The sequence below is a fragment of the Pocillopora verrucosa genome, chromosome 12 (genome assembly GCF_036669915.1).
Source record: "Pocillopora verrucosa isolate sample1 chromosome 12, ASM3666991v2, whole genome shotgun sequence".
Taxonomy (NCBI): Eukaryota; Metazoa; Cnidaria; class Anthozoa; order Scleractinia; family Pocilloporidae; genus Pocillopora; species Pocillopora verrucosa.
Window position 1 is genome coordinate 13,068,199 of NC_089323.1, and position 17,604 is coordinate 13,085,802.

The 17,604-nt window shown below is 37.6% G+C and overlaps 1 protein-coding gene across 1 annotated transcript; it reads right to left on the minus strand.

The window, feature by feature from the left end:
* Positions 1-1,729: 1,729 nt before the first annotated feature.
* On the minus strand, positions 1,730-3,409 carry LOC131796874 (angiopoietin-related protein 7-like). The gene is made up of 3 exons (XM_059114480.2): positions 3,233-3,409; positions 2,380-2,760; positions 1,730-2,031 (listed from the first exon to the last, which is right to left on the minus strand). Exons 1-3 carry the CDS (start codon positions 3,297-3,299, stop codon positions 1,745-1,747), a joined length of 735 nt encoding a protein of 244 aa, XP_058970463.2. The 5' UTR covers positions 3,300-3,409; the 3' UTR covers positions 1,730-1,744.
* Positions 3,410-17,604: the final 14,195 nt, after the last annotated feature.

Sequence of the window (17,604 nt, forward strand, 5' to 3'; positions counted from 1 at the left end):
CCAAAACCTTTACTTTTAAAAATCTGTAACTTGTAGCAGTATTGTATAAGTATGAATAAATCAATCTGTAATGATTATATTTTATGATACGCAAGAAATTGCAGCTCATTCATCGACGCCACGATGTGATAGTCAAAAGCTCCGTTAGCTTTATTGATTTAACGGATTAGCACTATCTCACACGGTCTCGTCATATAACTGACAAACAATCCTTATGTAGCATTTCACTCCACAAGCTCAAGTGTCTCATCAGTTTTACGGAGGGAGAGAAAACAGCAAAGTCTTCTCTTATTTTATGATCCCTGTTTTAAACGCTCTATTTGCTCCAACAAAAACATAGACTTCCCCGAAAACTTACAGAGCTAGAGGGACAAATGATAAAATAGTTTTAATGAAATCGCAGCGCATTTGACCAAAATCTTAAGGAGGAGATCTTTTTAGACACACGAACAGTTATTTAGAATACGTTAGGCGTTAAGAAGACTAACTGAAACCTTATCATTCATTCACAGTGGGCTTGATGATGCACTTAATAAACTAATCAAACACCGGGAGTTCTTTCCTAGCTGTAGAAAGTCATAAGCGCGAACAAAATATAGTCTACCAGTTTTTGTGTATTTATTCCAGACCAAAAAACATATCACCGTAAACGAACGGTGTTTCGCAACTGAACTACCAGCCTCTATGAACATGGCAACAGACTGGATTTTATCGCTCAAATTTAAGTTCGTTATCAAGGAAAACGACTTTGTGACTTTGAGAAAGAAATATAAAATGTTTTTCATTTTCCTATTTGATCAATAGGCCGTCTCATCATTCTTTAGAATAGTGTGCAGACAACTAGGGTATGTTCTCTTGTCTGCCACCTTAATCAAATTTTAACCCCTTGAAATGTTTAGCATATCATTTAAGAACTCCGTAAGGGATGAATCATCACATCTCCATTTGCGAATATCTATCCTAGTTTGGGACATAATTGTTTTTGTAGGTTAGTTTACAAGAAGTATCTAATCAGTCAATATGCTGCAACAGCCATTGAAACATGGTAAACTAATACTTGTACGAAAGTAAGCGGTTGCATCAGGCCCGGAAGTGTACTTCGATACCTTAACTATTTGTCAGATAAAGCGAAAGAAGCTATACTGAAAATATAAATATGGAAAACCATAGTAGGCCCAGAAATCCTCGAGCATAGGTGAAGGTCTGCGACAATTCGATTCCCAGGGAAACTTCAGAGAAAGTTGTGTTTTATATAGCTGTAGAAATAATGTAAAAGCAGTCTGTATTTCTTCACAAAATAAAAACTTGCATTCTAAGGTACCTTTTGCGATCTAATATTTAATGATAGCACTGAAATAGCAAAGCTTAAAAAATCAGTAAAAAAGATAAGAACAATAGTATTAAGAACAAAACATTTATAAACCCTATCTTATGACATGTGGCGTTCCATTAGAATTATTCTGAATTAAACTTGGTGCGATGAAAAGATTCTATTCCTTAAATTGTGTGGTGACATTTCACTCGTATTATTGTAAAAAAATCTTAAAAAGTCTGCAAATAATGAAACATTTCTGATACCAACTGGCTACAATAAATTTTCTTTACAAAAAAAATGTGGTGGAATCAATGACGCCGCCATTAATCTAATTTGCGTATTCTAAAAATCTGAACCTCTTGAACTAAAGAGATTGAAAGAGGTAATCGATATTTTCCTGTTGTACAAACTACTTCATTTATGTAGACTTTAAGCCTCGCGCGTAAATTCCACTGGTCTAATTTTCATTTCAGTTGATGTTGGAGCGCTGCTCGCGGCACTGGTAGGAACTAATCCTCCCCAGTGAATATCGGAACAGGTTTTATATCCACAACGCGGATAAATACCATTGAGATTTGACAAAACAATACATTTGCTGCTGTTGTCATACCACCAGCCTCCACCTCTTTTTTGGGTACAACCAGCGGGATCTCTATCCCAGGTACCGAAAACGAAATCTCCGTGTGGACTCAGGGAATCAGCGGAAACAGTGTCATCTGTTTTGAAACAGAAAAAAAGAAATTCGCGTAATTCTAGGATCCGTAAAATACCATCATAGCTTTAACCTTGTCGTTTTCCGCCAAAAAAAAGAGAAAAAAAGAGAAAAAATTTTTTTTTAAAAATTGAAAAAATAAGGTTAGTAAATAGTTTATTATGTGGCACTCGGACCAAAATCCCGACCGAGTAAGAACCAATCAGAACGTTCAGGTTTACCTCAGGAGTACCTTGCCATTTGATAATACCACTATTTGACAAAGTGGAGTAAAATTGATTCTAAGATTTAGGTGAGAGAGAAGTAATATATGAGAATTGAACAATGAATGCTAAGAAAACGGGTCACTTACTTATAAAATTGCCAATGTACAGCTGGTACTCAGCTGTCTCGTTCCCAATGCCAAACCAGCTATACTCAGGGTGAACAGTTTTCACATTTTTTACTCCCAGATCTACTCGAAGCTTGTTTTTTGTCTTGTTTCTTGTGAGACGGTTTATCTTATCCAGTCCGAGCCAAAATTCACCGACCAAGTTACCGAAGCCATCTTTGTATTCATTCCAGGTGCGGTTAAAATCAACGGAGCCATCCATTCTCTTCTGGATCACTGTCCATCCCCCACCAGCTGTTGTATGGTCACAATATACATTGAAGGCGCCTAAACCATCTGGGTCGATTGTGTAAACACCGCTGATCCTTCGACCGGATTTGTACAGCTCAGCACAGTTTTTAGCTATTAAATATAAAATAAAAGATACTTGATGTTGTGGGAATGCTCTAAAACAGGGAGTTTGGTATGAATGTGCTCCTATCATCTGACGAAGTATCTGTCGTGGAGAGAAGACGACGGGACTTGGATTCTTTATATATCTTTTATTTTTAAAAAGCGCATCAAATCATAATACAAGAATTAAAAAAAAAGTCACCTTGAAAAAACTCGACAAATAACTGAATTCAAGAAAAGTTTGGAGCATTTAAAATTATTCGGTGGTCAATGTTCAGCATCACTGCAGCTTGAAAAGACAGTTGCTGAAGATAAGAGCTCCAAGCGTACAGGAAATTTCGTCATCCAAACTGGCAAAGTGATTCCTCAAGAAAGGAATTGAAATCGCCATGCATATGACCACCGTTTTTCATGCTACACGATATTATGAAGAAGATAAAATGGAATAATCAGTTCAATTAGAAAAAAGAGTCTCACTTACATCTCACCAATGTTATGTTCTCCGTGAGAAGTTTAATCCCAAATCGAACTTGGGTCAGTTCCTTCATAATTTCTTCTAAGCAGACAGCAGTGTTCCTCTGGCAATCTATTGGAGCTGCACTGGTTGAAGGTATAATTTGATAATTTGCAAAAAGTGCCAAGAGCAGCAGAGCTGCACCTGAAGAGAAGAAGAAATTGTGCGAAGTGAAGTCATTCAGCTATGATATTTAATTTTCAGTGCCACGCACGTTACAGAATGAAATAAACAACCGACAGAACTTAACAAGGTATTGGTGCTTTCGATCGGGAAAACTGGATGCAGATTTTGAAATCCGGATTTTTGCACAAAGTGAAATGTAAAAAATTGAGCGTTTGTAACAGTATGTTACGTTTGATAATACAGGGGTACTTTTCGAAAGTTCATGCTGTTTGCAAGCTTAAGAATCGCATACAAACTCCCTGGGTTAGAAATTAGGGTTAAATGATATAGATGTGCAAAACGTCCTATATTCGAGACAGTAAGCACTGGATCTAAGAACTGATTCAGTTTTCGACGAAAGTCTCTTTGAGATGCGATTGTTCATCATAGAGCCAGATTTCACATACCTGTTCCTTGTTGGATACCTCTTATTGTCATTATTTTGGTGTTGCATGCGCTACCACCTAGAACCACCGCCAAAAAATGCATAATGGTGGTTACACTCAACCTTCTGCTGAGTTATAAGAAGCTGACAGAGTTGCGTGCGCACATTTTCTATGCATCAATGCCCCTTAAAGTTGAGGGAGTACTTCCGTTATCGCCGGACACAACTTTAATTGTATTTATCTTTTCGAGAATTACCGTCGAGAGTGACTTGTTAAATTGATTACCGTTGCGGCCAATCCTTGGTAAGTTATGCCTAGAAAGTTCCAAATGCAGTTTAAATTGCACAAAATATACCTTATAGGATTTTACCGAAAAGGTTCCACTCTTAAACGTAAGCAAGGGAAACTTTTGTTTTGTTGGAAGGATGATACACTTAACTGGATAACAATTTCGAGTTCGTGAGAATTGCGTGTAGCTTTCAGGCAGAATTTGTGATAGGTTTCGACTTCAGTGATGGGATTTGTGGTTAAACGCACGTTACAGAATGTGGTTAAACGCTCTTCCGTGGAAATGAAAGATGAGATTCTTAACTGGATAGCAACAACTTTTTTGGCGCGAACTTTGTTTAATTAGAGGCACAATTTGTGATACGTTTCAAATCAATTACAAATTAATTACTTTAAAACCATGTCTTCCCCTATCTGCCATCGAGCAGATGCCATAAGATACGAGAGATCTTCTCTTTGATTCTAGAGAGTTTTCGTTCGGTGCGTTGTTTCAAAAGAACCCTCAATCCTCTCCATTTCATTATTACTTTTGAAAAAGCGAAAGTGCATATACCTTGTGACTGTATATAATGTTAGTGGCATACTAATATCAGAGCAGATCAGGGCATAAAATGCAGTGGCCTAAGCAATCACATCATAAATCGATAAATTATTGTACAACATGTACCGATTAACTGTGTTATGTCAAAGTATTCGATGAGCTTGATTTTTCATCTGGGGATATCTTTCACTTGAGTCATGGAGGTAGGAAGAGAACCTATTCCAAATAGTCGTGTTATCTTCATTCAAAATGGCTAAGGCGGAATTAGAACGGAAAGAAGATCAGAGACTACGATTAATGAAATAGACAGCTCAACACGCACTTGCATCTGTATCTCAGTAGCTTCCTGATACTGTATCTCATACAGTATCCATCATGTTTTATCATGGCATCCGTTATTTAATGGTGACATTTTAGCTAATTAATCTTCAGAGCTGTGAAACAAAATAAAAAAAAGGTTTTTCCTGTTGACTAAAATGTCTAGCTTCGTAGTAGTTGCAGAGTACATCATTGACCTCCCAGTGCAAGTGCGTGAGTATTGCGTATGGTGAAGAGTAAGAATTTTAGATTAAGGATTAAATGGTAAAAATGTCAGTTAATCCTCAGAGCTATTACAGTTTTTTTTTTCTCTTGTTGGTTAGAATGTTAAGCTTAGTAATTGCATGGTACATCTCTGACCCCCAGAAAAATATTTTCCCTCATGAGATGCATAAAGAGAAATAAAATTACTGCGCAAATCAGCTTGCATTAAGAAATTCTATCTAATACGTTTATTTCAATAATCAAGAGCCATAAAACTGAGCTATCCACTGATATTTGACACTTCAAAAGTGCTTGATGGCACCGTTGTCGTCCTTATTCCATTCCTTGATCAGGCACTCCTAAATTCAGACCACACGTACAGACTATTTCAACCAAAATAGTTGCCTTCTTCTAACCTTCTTCAATCAATTTTATGGTATTTTGGTATTTGGTATTTTGGTATTTCTCTGGTATTTTGCTACAGTCCAGCAATGAAATGAAAGGTTGATCAACGTTTCAGCAGTCCGTTAAGGGCGTGCATGACCCAAAATAGCTTAGTGCCGTCTTAAAAGATGAATTCAGAAGGCTGTTTGGATTGTGGCCAAACTTGAAAAATGCACGAGATTATTTGGCCATTTTCATCTCGATTCAAAATAGTTTCCAGGGGCATCAGTATATTTTTTGAACCGGACAAAAAGTTTTCGTGGCAAACACCGGGTAGGTAAACAAAAAGAAGAAAAGATTCTGTTTTCTCTCCACGCCTGGAGGGGATAAGCCACTTGAGTTCTTTGGTAAAGGCGATTATTAAATGATGTTTTTTGGTTGAGTTAGAAGCATCGCGAAATTAGAAAGAAATAGTTCTACCAGTTAAATAAATTCAACTTATCATAAATAACTTGGGGATAGCCACCCAATATTGCGTCTTTGGTTGGCCTTAATGCATGTGATATTTCAAGGAGGTTGTACAGCCCTTAGACGTTACTTGTTTAAATAAAGTATTGATTGAATTATTGATACAGTGATCTTATAAATGATATCCAGGCTCACACATATTTTATTGTAGACTAGAAAATCATCATTTTTTTTAATCCTTTGAAAACACAGCGTATGTATTTGATACTCTCACTGAAAAGTTTGAAAAAACCTAGTGAAACTCTGCGAAACATTTCTGGCTGCAGCCTATTTAGCGCATCCAAGATCGTACTCGGCTCCGACCATGTAGCTGTAGGGTATTGATTACTGCAATGTAATTTTACACTGTCGAGGTTGAGTATTCTTTCCACCGCACTCGTTACTAATATTGAGACTGAGGTGATGGAAATGTTTCAACAGGTGTGCCGAGACTGAATCCTAGCGAATCTGGGCGGCAAGCGTTCGCTGCAAGCCCAATGAAGATATGGGCACTCATATATAACGTGGTAGTGAAAATGGGTTATTCTCTATCCATATCATCATGTACTTTATACATGGACTTCTAGTTAAGATATAAATGGTTAAGTTGCCGCACGCTTTGCCGAAAATAAATCAAGTGATAGATCCATCGATAGATTGACAGCCTGACTGACTAAACGACTGACTGGTTGAAGCATGTGACTGCTCAGTCTCTGACTTTAGCAATGTAATGCATCTGCTCATAAATATGCCACAAAACAGCTGGAAAGTAATTATTTCCCCTACCAATGGAAATAATAAAATGAAATTTCTTTCGAAACAACTAAGCCTTAACGTGTGTAAAAGACAAAGATCGAAAAAGACCCAATGACATCTGCATAACAGATGAGAAAAGTCAGAAATATCTTTTTGGAGAATAATTTCATTCTGATGATTTTAACATCGGTAGGTACCACAACTGTGTGAGTGAGATAATGCGTGATTTGATGAGTAAATAAAATCTTATGAAAGTAATTTAGGGTCATATTCCTCACGGAAAATTGCCAAAAATTAATGTTCTTACCTTTTTCTCAAGTTGCGTTTAACGCAAGAAGGGTTGGAATTTCTTCGTTTGATTTCTTCTCAATTTAACGCGCAAAGTGGCCTTTACGCTGACTTAATTTTATTTCTTTTACTTTCATTGATGGTGCGAAAGGGATGCTTAACCCTTTGCTCAAGAGGCAATGAAAATATTTGCGTACTGAGGTATGAATTTCAAGATTTTAAGTATGCGCACCGAGGATTCCTTGTGTGAAAGTTAGTTATTGAGAAAGAGCAACCATTTTGGTTTGAAGAATCTGCCTGGTAAAGAAACGGAATTAGTATGTGAAGTGTGCCACCAAGCTAGTCTCGTGAAGTGTTAAATATTTGTGGATGAAACAGCTACATGGCTCCTGTTTATTATATAGGATTAGATAATATGTATCAGATTGAATTTAACAGTGCCACTTGATTTGCTCTGATGAATTGGTAGCTTTCCCTGCTTACGTCCTACAATGGAAAGAGAAATCTTAAAATATATGTTGCAGAAGTGCGTTCGGCTACAATCTGGCCATGACTGACCAACGGCTGGCTAAGACATTGAGCATCTAAGTTATCCTGACTTTCGATAAAATCAAAGCGTTAAGCTCTGTCTCAGGCGATAAGAATTTCTTCTGTCCCACGATTTGACAGAAAAAAGAGGTCTGTTTCTTGTCATTACTACGTATTGTATATTTTTCCTTATCCGTGTAACTCCCATCTTAGCGAGCTATCTAAAACGCGGATAAAATCCTCTAGAAATAATCAGTCCTGTTCCTTAACTGTCAAGTGAAAGATATCTCCGGACATGAGTTCATCACATACTCTGACCTCAGCAACTAATCATGTTGGTGATGTGTTTGCATGGCTCTCTTACTGTCATTGCAGTTCCGTGCATTTAATTAAGTTTAATTGTGCGCGCTGATTGAATCGGTTTAACAATCAGTAGCCGTCCTTCTAACGTCACCAGATGACATTATATTTACTTTTTCGTTTGAGTAATTTGAGAGGAGCGAAATCAATCTCAAGGTGTAAGGTATTTGAATATAGCATAATACTTTGCATTTCCAAGTTTAAAAGAAACTAAATTCATCTTGAATGGTACACTCAGTGGTGGATAATTTTAGAAAGAAAAAGTTCTAAGATGGTAAAACGCGTAATCTTTCGTCTTATTTCGCGGAAGCGATGAAAGGGACCACCTGCTTTGTTTCCGATGTGGTAGCCTAAGAAGATTACTCACCGTACCCCTAAGCGTAAATCCTCTTTGATTAGGAGATATAAATTACACACTACTTCAGTTGGTGGTGTGACCTTAATTTCATTTGTCTTGAGCTTTGCTAACTCGCTTAATTTCAGATGACTTTCAAAAGCGAACGCCTTCACAATATTTCTGGATGTAATTTTATGCCACTAGAAAAGTAACCCTTAAAAACTAGGCAGCGCTTGTCGTCTTTCGTGAAGAGTTTGAAATCCATAAATAAATGATAACAGATGAGATTTCTTAAAATCAGGGAGAGTTGGTAAGACCTTTTTGCCATGACTACTATTATATATGAAATTTTTGAAAATATCTAATGATAAGTGGCCTGGTATAGTGGCATTTAAGGCTACATGAAACTACGCCTTACTACATTATTTACAGTTTTTCGATATATAAAGGTTAACATATACCATGATTTCCAACGAAATCTATCACAAGATTCTGGATATCAGTGATTACACCACCTAAAAGCTCGTTCGTGAAAGTACGGCCCGTGCCTATCATCAGCATTTAGGTGAGTTTAATCCATAATTATATGATGACAAATAAGATTTTCAGCGTCAACTTTAATCAATAGGGCCATTTCATCACTCCTTTCCTTTACAGTATCGTGATGTTTATAAGAAAATATAATTGCATTGTAACACTCACAGTTACTCATGGAACTGACGAAAACAAATCTGTCTCTTTAAGGCCTCTGATCTATTTTGTGACGAATACTTCAAATGCTCAATAAGAGCATTTATCTTCATTTTAGTTTCGTGACTCTCGAGACTACTCGAAACTACGCCTTGATTCTTTACCATTACAGAGTTCCGCGGCATATGGAAGATTATTGACATTTTCGGTATTTGATCACCAATCACTTAATTTAGATATAAATATTTCCCGACCTCTGTCTCCACGCTATACATAGTTCTCATGACCTCGTACTTCTTTTCCTCAGAAGCGTGGTGTCTTTCTATTAAACTGTCAGTCTTCTCATCTAACATTTGAAGAAGGAGAGCATTATTAAAATATTTTCTGCGCAATTTTAACCGCATTTATGTCCTTTCTGGGCATGACTTACCAAAGACTAGCTAAAGCAATAATCACTTTAACGGCACCTCGTGATGTTCATTCTCGATAAAATAAATACCATTGATTAGAGATGTCTTTATCGCGACGAGGAAAGTACTTGAATTTTACGACATTGGTGCATAAAAAACATACGAACGCACTTAAGTCAGGTTCTTAAAACATGGATAGTAAGTGTGAGTCTTACCAGTCTTTATGAAGTGCATATATCCTAAGAATTACACCAAACGATGTACACCAAAAGAATTATAGTGTGAAGCACTTGAGAAGGAATTGGTATGTAACATCTGGCTGTTTGGTAAACGAGTTGCAGCGTATAGAAACTTTCCCATAACCAGTGCTCAGAGCTAATTCATTTTTTTTTTCAAATATAGACCCTATCGCGAAACGTTTCGTCCTTTTTAAAAGCTGCAGCTTTTCGATTTGGAAAGGCTGAGAGTTGTACCAACTATTAACCTATGGGGTTTGTAAGCAACGCATAATCATGTAAACAGGAAGAACCTCCGAAACATCCAATCTATATAATCACTTCTGCATGGAGCAGAAGTCCAACTCCGAACGTTTCAGAATATTGCGATGATGATTCAGAATAAAGAATAAACAGTTAGTCAGATACAGTTGACCTTTTACGCTCGAGGTACCATACAATGTCTTTTTTCCAAGTTCAGTAGAATTTCCATTTCTAAACTCAGTCGGCTGGGTCAATCGTTTGCTTGAAACGATTATTTTAAAATGAGCGATTTTGGTCAGTTTTTGAATTTGGCTTATCACAAGTATCATGTGAATATTTTGCCGATTCGTCGTCCAACATGCCGAATTTCGTTCGGTCTAAAATTAAGAAACAAGTTTTTTTAGTTCTTCATTCTCCATTTTTTAATTAGAAGAGTATTTCCCTTCATGTTGCTACCAAAAGTATGGGCATGCCTACGGCCTTGAAATCGATCGTTGCATTAACGACAAAGTGTGATTTCTTGTTTGGGATTGGTTTGGTGTAGTTAGATCTGAGGATTATCTTCTTCTATTTCATTGACACAAACGGGCGTCAACCGCTTTCTTCTTTTGTCTTTGGTTAAAATATGAAGTGTGAAGAGAATGAGGGAATAGTGCTATAATAATTCAAAGACACATATCGGCAGTCCACTTTAGTTTTACCGCTAATTCATTGATTACGAGATTCTAAGTTCACTAGACCACAGCAATTTCATGCATCACGTAACATGCCGACGAACTCAGGCTTTTGCTTATCGGTATTCTGAAATAAGACTTTATAGGTCATAATCAAAGAGAACCAACTGGAGTGCAGTTGCTTATTTTATTTTGTGTAAGGCTTCAAAAAAAATTTGTGGATTTAATTTTTCAGCAAGCATGATTCTTGCAGGTGATCTGCAATTTTGATAGTAATTGTAAACAACAATCCTGAAAAAACACACGAAGCCACACGAAACCACAAGTTGGGATCGAGGCCAAGTTTAGAGAGTTCTTCCTTTCCCGTGGTAGAATACTTCACAACTGCTAATGGAATAAAACTCATTATTCTAGCTCCCAACGTGTAGTTTCGTGGCTGTGTTTTTAGTGGCCCTTACATAGCCTATTGGAGGCACGTGTTTGATAAAATTTCCGTTCTTCTTCGAGGATCATGGTTTCATTTGAATGCAAAGGTTAAATTGGGCGACGTCTTATTCCTGACCATTTCTCTCTGATCCTTTTCACTTACAAAATGGCTTGCTGCTTACTTGAACCAGTCCGTGCCTCCCTTAATTCCATCATAAAAGCAGCAAGAGTCCATTTTAAGAACACTCTTCGTCGTCTTGGTTTAATTTAATCAGTCTGATCAAGACGTCACATAAACTCTTGACCAGATTTGAATGAGATATTTTTATACCCTGGGAAAAAGCCAACGCGCGAGATTAAGGAATTGAGTAGTAGAGCTGTCAGCTTTCACTTTTAATCATTTCACTTCCAGATCTTAAAAGTGTGTCACTAATGTTTTAAAACCGTTATGTTATGTTTTTACTTTGAATGATAAAACGAACCTAGCTATCCTTCAAGTTTTTACGCTCGTTTTAGAATTGACTTCCGAAAGTTTTATTGATGCTAGCTATATCACGTCCTCCACATCACTTCTAAAACGACTGGTTTAAATTAATTGCCGGAATTTTCAAATTTCAGCGAAAATAGACAACCTCGAGGGCTTGAAAAGAATTTTCAAAACAACATTCCGGAAACTTTCTATTCCATTCGATATCTGAGTGGAATTTCCGGACATTTATATCAGATGGAACTATTTAGCAGTATTTGACACCAAGAAAAACAAACCCGGATTTCATCACAACTTGCTTTTGAATTATAACCAAAAAATGCTTAGGAACCAAAAGCAACATGGTATCTGCGAAAAAAAAATATACAAGAAAAAGATGGTTACAAATTTGCGCTTCTTTCTGATAGGGAACTCGAGTGATTTGACACCCACAAGTGTCAAACTGGAAAAACTCAGTGCGCAAACTCACGACGTCTCTTAGTTTTTTTTTGTTTTTTTTTGTTTGTTTGTTTGTTTTGACATTATGCGATATATCCATTAGATATGCCTTTTGAAAATGCTTGTGAAAACAAGAAATGCTTGTGAAAACACGGCCAGTGATCATCCGCATTCAAGAGTTTGTAATCGATAGGTGTCAACTTTGATTAATGAAACAGTTCGATTGCTCCTGTCTATCTCACTAAAGTACTGTATCTGATGAAATATTTTTGTCGTGCGATATTGAGAATTATTGGTGCAACTAACGAAATAATATTCATCGCTTTTGAGGCCCCGACCGATTATGTAATGACTACTCTATTGGTTTTTGCTCGTCGTTTATCTAAAAATAGGGCCCAACTTATATCTGCAAGGCAGAAATTCGAGTCGAACTTCTTTTGTGCAATTGCTTATAAGTGCCGCTCACCTGTGAGGATAATCTTTTTACTTGCATTTCATCTGCATGTCAGCACATATTTCTCATTTTTCAGATAAAGATATTGATGGTTGTCAGATAATTTCTGTTGAACAGGAAATGCAGAAACAAGGTAAAATTAAGATAATTGTGTAAAGCTAGCTGATTTCTTAACGGTAGGCGATTGAAATTCTCAATAAAATTTGGAATATAACTTCTTTTCTAATTAAGTTGTAACGGAAGTTCTAAGCTTTCATGACTGAATTGAAACAAAAGAGAGTTATCTCGTTTTCGATTCCTTTGCGTATGTCATAAATTAAAATTCGCACGCGCTTTTTTAATTCTTGAACGGAGCACAAAGAAGGCGTGCGGTGAGAGAAACTATGTAAGTGGAGCCCGGATGATTCGGACCAACTGACAAGATTGTTAAGGTCGGATTGCAAGATGTTACAGTCTATGATAGAATCGATGCTCTTGAAAACCTTAGTATCATCGGCGTAACAGGCAACTCTCGAAGTCTCAACAGCGTTTGATAAATCGTCCGCAAACAGCAGAAACAGTAGCGTCCCTAGTAGGGACCCTTGTGGTACCCCTGATGTCATCACCATCTTGAGTAAGATTGCATATATTTAAGGCTTCGAGAGCTCCTCGAAGACCGTCGAAGTCACCATTATGATAGTCGTACATTGTTCTTTTTACTCTATGGATGGGTTTTGTGGAGGCGTAAAAGTCGAAAGACACCGAGCCATGGTCTGTGAACACATCTGGTTTTTTTTGGACTGGGCATTTCGCGTACGCGAACAAGGTCCGGCACATTCGTAATTAAGAGATCTAACACTCCATCACGACGGGTGGGAAGAAAGTTTAATTGTGTTAAAAAATGATAATTGAGGATTTCTAAGAGCGCCACCTCTTTTGTGCCTCTGGTGCTTTCTAGCGAGTCCCAATATCTCCTATTACCATATTGTCATGGGTTTCAGAAGCATGGTCAAGAAAAATATTAAACTTTTCAAACCAGCAGTCTGTATTGTCGTCGGAATCTGGCCAGTAAATCGAGCAAAACAAAACTTTCTTATTGCAGAAAGTGGTCATCTCAGCGCACACAAGTTCTAGGTCCTCCAAATTTTCTGAGTCCGGCACATATTCCTGCATCGACTTGAAAGAGTTACCTTTGACAGCAATAAGGAAGCCACCACAATTACGATCCTTACGGTCTTTCCTGTAGACGATAAAGAGAGAAGCGGGAAAAGTTCTTGGTCGAGGATGTTACCATCCAGCCAGGTTTCACTGATTAATACAATGTCAACATGTTCTGAACAGACCAGGTCTTGAGCCCGATCTAAATTGCTAACTCTTGAGGTCCCAACTTTATGTTACGATTTCATGCTTCTGGCATTAATCACAAGGCCTTTTTAACGGGACACTACACTGCCTTCTCTTGGTGGTTGTAGGTCCAGGCTGGCTAATAATATCGCCACAGAGCAGTAACAAGCCGGTAATGAAGCCGCTAGAGCTGTAAAAGTTGCGGTAGTGAGTCGGCTTGAAGCGATGGTTTCCACTCATGGCCGAAGGTTGATAAATCGAAGGTTTAAAAATTTTCCACGCCGCGAACTCGAATCCCTCTACTGGCCTCCTCGCAAGCGCGATATCCTTCTCCATCGATTTGAGGATGATTAATTGTGCATAAAAGACCAGAAACATAAGGCAACGGAGAAACCTACGGAGCACACGCGTGTGCGTCCAGCCGCCATGATTCTCCCTTCCTTCCCTTTTTTTATCTTATCAGTTACTTATCAGTTTTGAAAATTTAGGAAATTTATTGGGCGGTCTAACTTATCAGTTTTGCCATTATACTTTTTATGAAGAGTTTTGATTGTTCATTTTCTTAAAGTTGTCAAATTATTGTTACCATTATTATTTCATTTTCTATTTCTTATTTTTAAAATTTGTTTTCCAGCCTTTGTGAATAACGTTGCAAACGACACCCAAGAATTAAAATGAAGAGCAAACGACAAGGAATAAGTATGTAAAATCTGGATGTTCGGTATAAAATTTTCATTGTGTAGAGACTTACGTGCTAACATTTGTTGCTTACTTTTTCAAATGTAGGACTGTACGTGGGGCTTACATACGGTTCCTAATTTAGTAACCAGAATGAACTCTAAAAAAATCGACGGCAAAGAAAAAATCTCAAAAAAAAAATTTTACAATCTGATTCATGCAGTAATAAGTACAGTCACTTCAATTTTCATGCTCATAGTAGCACATGACAATATTTGTTTATTTTTTTTTTCTGAGTTCTGTAAAATTCAATTTCCAAATTCGGTAGGTTTGTTAAATATTTTCATTGTAATAAGCACATTCAGATTAACGTTTCCTTCTGCTTTAGGAATTGTAAGCTGGTGTCTGGTCAATAGCATGATCGACAACTATACTTAGCTGTTTTTGAAAATGGCCTCCTAACAAAGCAGTGCATGCAGAGTTTTTGGCTGATTTATCGCTCTTAGCGTCGAAACTAATTCTTAATTTGCCTTAAAATCGATTTGTTCTCGTGGAAATCAATATTTATGGAAACAGAATCATTCCCAGAATAAACCTATGAAATCTACCAAATTCGAAGATAGATCCTCTATCCTTCTTTTCTTTGCGTTGTCTTCAGTCATGATTCCTATTAGCGCAAGCAAGACCGGTAACAAATCGATCTGATTGAAGTTTAGGACTCCCTCGTAGGGCCTTCAAGACTGTCCTTATTGATTGGTCATTAGTTTCGGCGGAGAAGAAGAGAGTTGGGGGAAGGATTCAACCCCCCTCCCCTAGTAGTTCATTGGCAGAGAATTATCTTGAAAAACCACGATATCCCTCCCTTCCCCCCCCCCCCCCCCCCCGCCTCATCCCCGTTCCTCACCAATCCTAGGCTTATCATGTTTGTAGATTTTTTTTTTCCCACAATCTCTTGTTTATTTCAGTCTGTAACTTGGCATTATAACATATCATAGCTAGAGCGACTTCACACCGCATGACGACTTCTCTCCTCCAGGTTCTGCTCTGCTGTTTCTGGTACTTTCTGTGACTCTTGAAGTTCTACCATCAAGGTGAGTAGCCCCAATAAATTTCCTAAAGAACACTACTTTCCACTCGAAAGAAGCAGAGGAAAAAGACATACCAAAAGAAGTGACATACAAGAAGACATCGGAGACATGTAATTATGATTCTCTATTCTCGTACGTGTGTTGAAACCCCTTACTCATTTTCATGTATTGTTATGATTATTATCCTCGTTATTACTTCTAACAGCTAAAACTGTGCTGAGCTGTACAAATCCGGTCCAAGGATCAGCGGTGTTTACATAATCGACCCAGCTGGTTCAGGTGCCTTTAATGTATTTTGTGACCAAACTACTTCCGATGGGGGGTGGACAGTCTCTCAGAAGAGAATGGATGGCTCTGATGATTTTAACCGCACCTGGAATGACTACAAACATGGCTTCGGTAACTTTATCGGTGAATTTTAGCTCGGACTGTACATAATAAACTGCCTGACACGAAACAAGACAAACAACATGCTTCGAGTAGATCTGGGAGTAAAACTTGCAAAATTGTTCACGCTGAGTATGGCTGGTTGGGAACGAAATGGCTAAAGAGTTAGTAAAACCGTTTTTTTCATCGTTTTGATTTAAATCATATTCTCCTCATCCTTTAAGGACCCCCTCCTCCCTCCCCTTTAACGTGTAACATAAGAAAAATGGCTTGTTCTTCTAACCGTCTGATTATTCCACTCACGCGAGGTTGAGTCCAAGCTCCTCCATTGAAAATTGTAGCTTGCTTTGGAGTCTACAATTTAATGATAATACAGTTACTGAACTCAGCTATAGAAATATATCATAGTTTGTTTAACTATCCGATTTACTCACTATTAATAAAATCACGATATTTTACCCTACCTCGTCAAATAATAGTTAATCAATTATCGTCAACTGCGATTGAAAGTTCATAACTTTCGAGCTCAGAGAAATCTGTTTCATCGAAGCAGCATGTAACTACAGTTTAAATTGAGTTTTGTTCTGCTTGCGTATTTGCTCGCTTTGTTTTTTGTTTTGTCTGTTTGTTCGTTGGTTTGTTTTGTCACAAACAGCAAGCTTGACGCTTCGAAGACGTTACCATGATTTTACTGCTCATTCATTTCGTTTTTGTTTTGTTTTGGAACAGATGAGACTGCAACCTTTCATTCCCTCGGTCCTCGCAGGAATCTCGTTTTCGGTACCTGGAATAGATATCCCCGTGATTGAGATGAAAAGAGAGGCCTAGGCTGGTGGTATACCTACAGTAATTGTGCTGTTTGGTCAAATCTCAACGGTCTTTACTTTGATAATAAATCCTCGCCCGCTGTCTATTGGAGTAAGTTGAGTACCCTATCAGAGGAAAGCATTCCCAAATCAGCAGAAATGAAAATAAGACCAGTGGACTTCTTTCCTTTTTTTTTTTTTTTTTTGGTATATTGGCTGAAAACCCTTTTTTTCCTTTTTGTTTCTGACTGGTATTGTAGAGCATTCGTAGGTCAAAGGATACCTTTCATTGGTCTAATTCCACTATCCTTCATTCATTAATCAAGAAAGTATGTTTTCAGTACAATACTCGTCACTAGTTTTTCACGTTTGCTTAGGAAAGTAAACATACAACAAGATTGAGTGATAGGAAATATCCATACTGTTATTAAGTGGAAGAAACATATACGTCAGTGTTGATGAAAGTGGTGGATATATGATTACACTTCGGTGAGTAATCGCTAACTATTAATGTTTTGACTGCAAAACGCAAGGCTCCCTCAAGAATGTTATACAATACCGTATTTACTAGAGCAAGCGCTGCCCAATCTCCTCCATAAAGGTGCTAGGCCTGAGGTCTAGGCCTCACCTATGATTTTCTATTTGAAAACGCATGCCTTTTGGGGCGTGTCCACCTATTTTAAACACTAAAACAACTACAACTTTTCATAGAAATGGAGGTTTTGGTCCAAAAGCGGAGCTTAAAGAAAAGGTTCTGTTTCCTGGGACGACAATAAACGGAGGCTTTTGAAGGAAAAGATCGCTTTTATCACCACTTTCGAGCGTATTTGTATAGTTGAAAGACATCAAAAGCAAAAAAAAAGCAACCAAACATCAAAAATGAAAGAACAACGAATTAATATGATTTTTTCCAATGAAGCTTTTCATGGGTGACCTA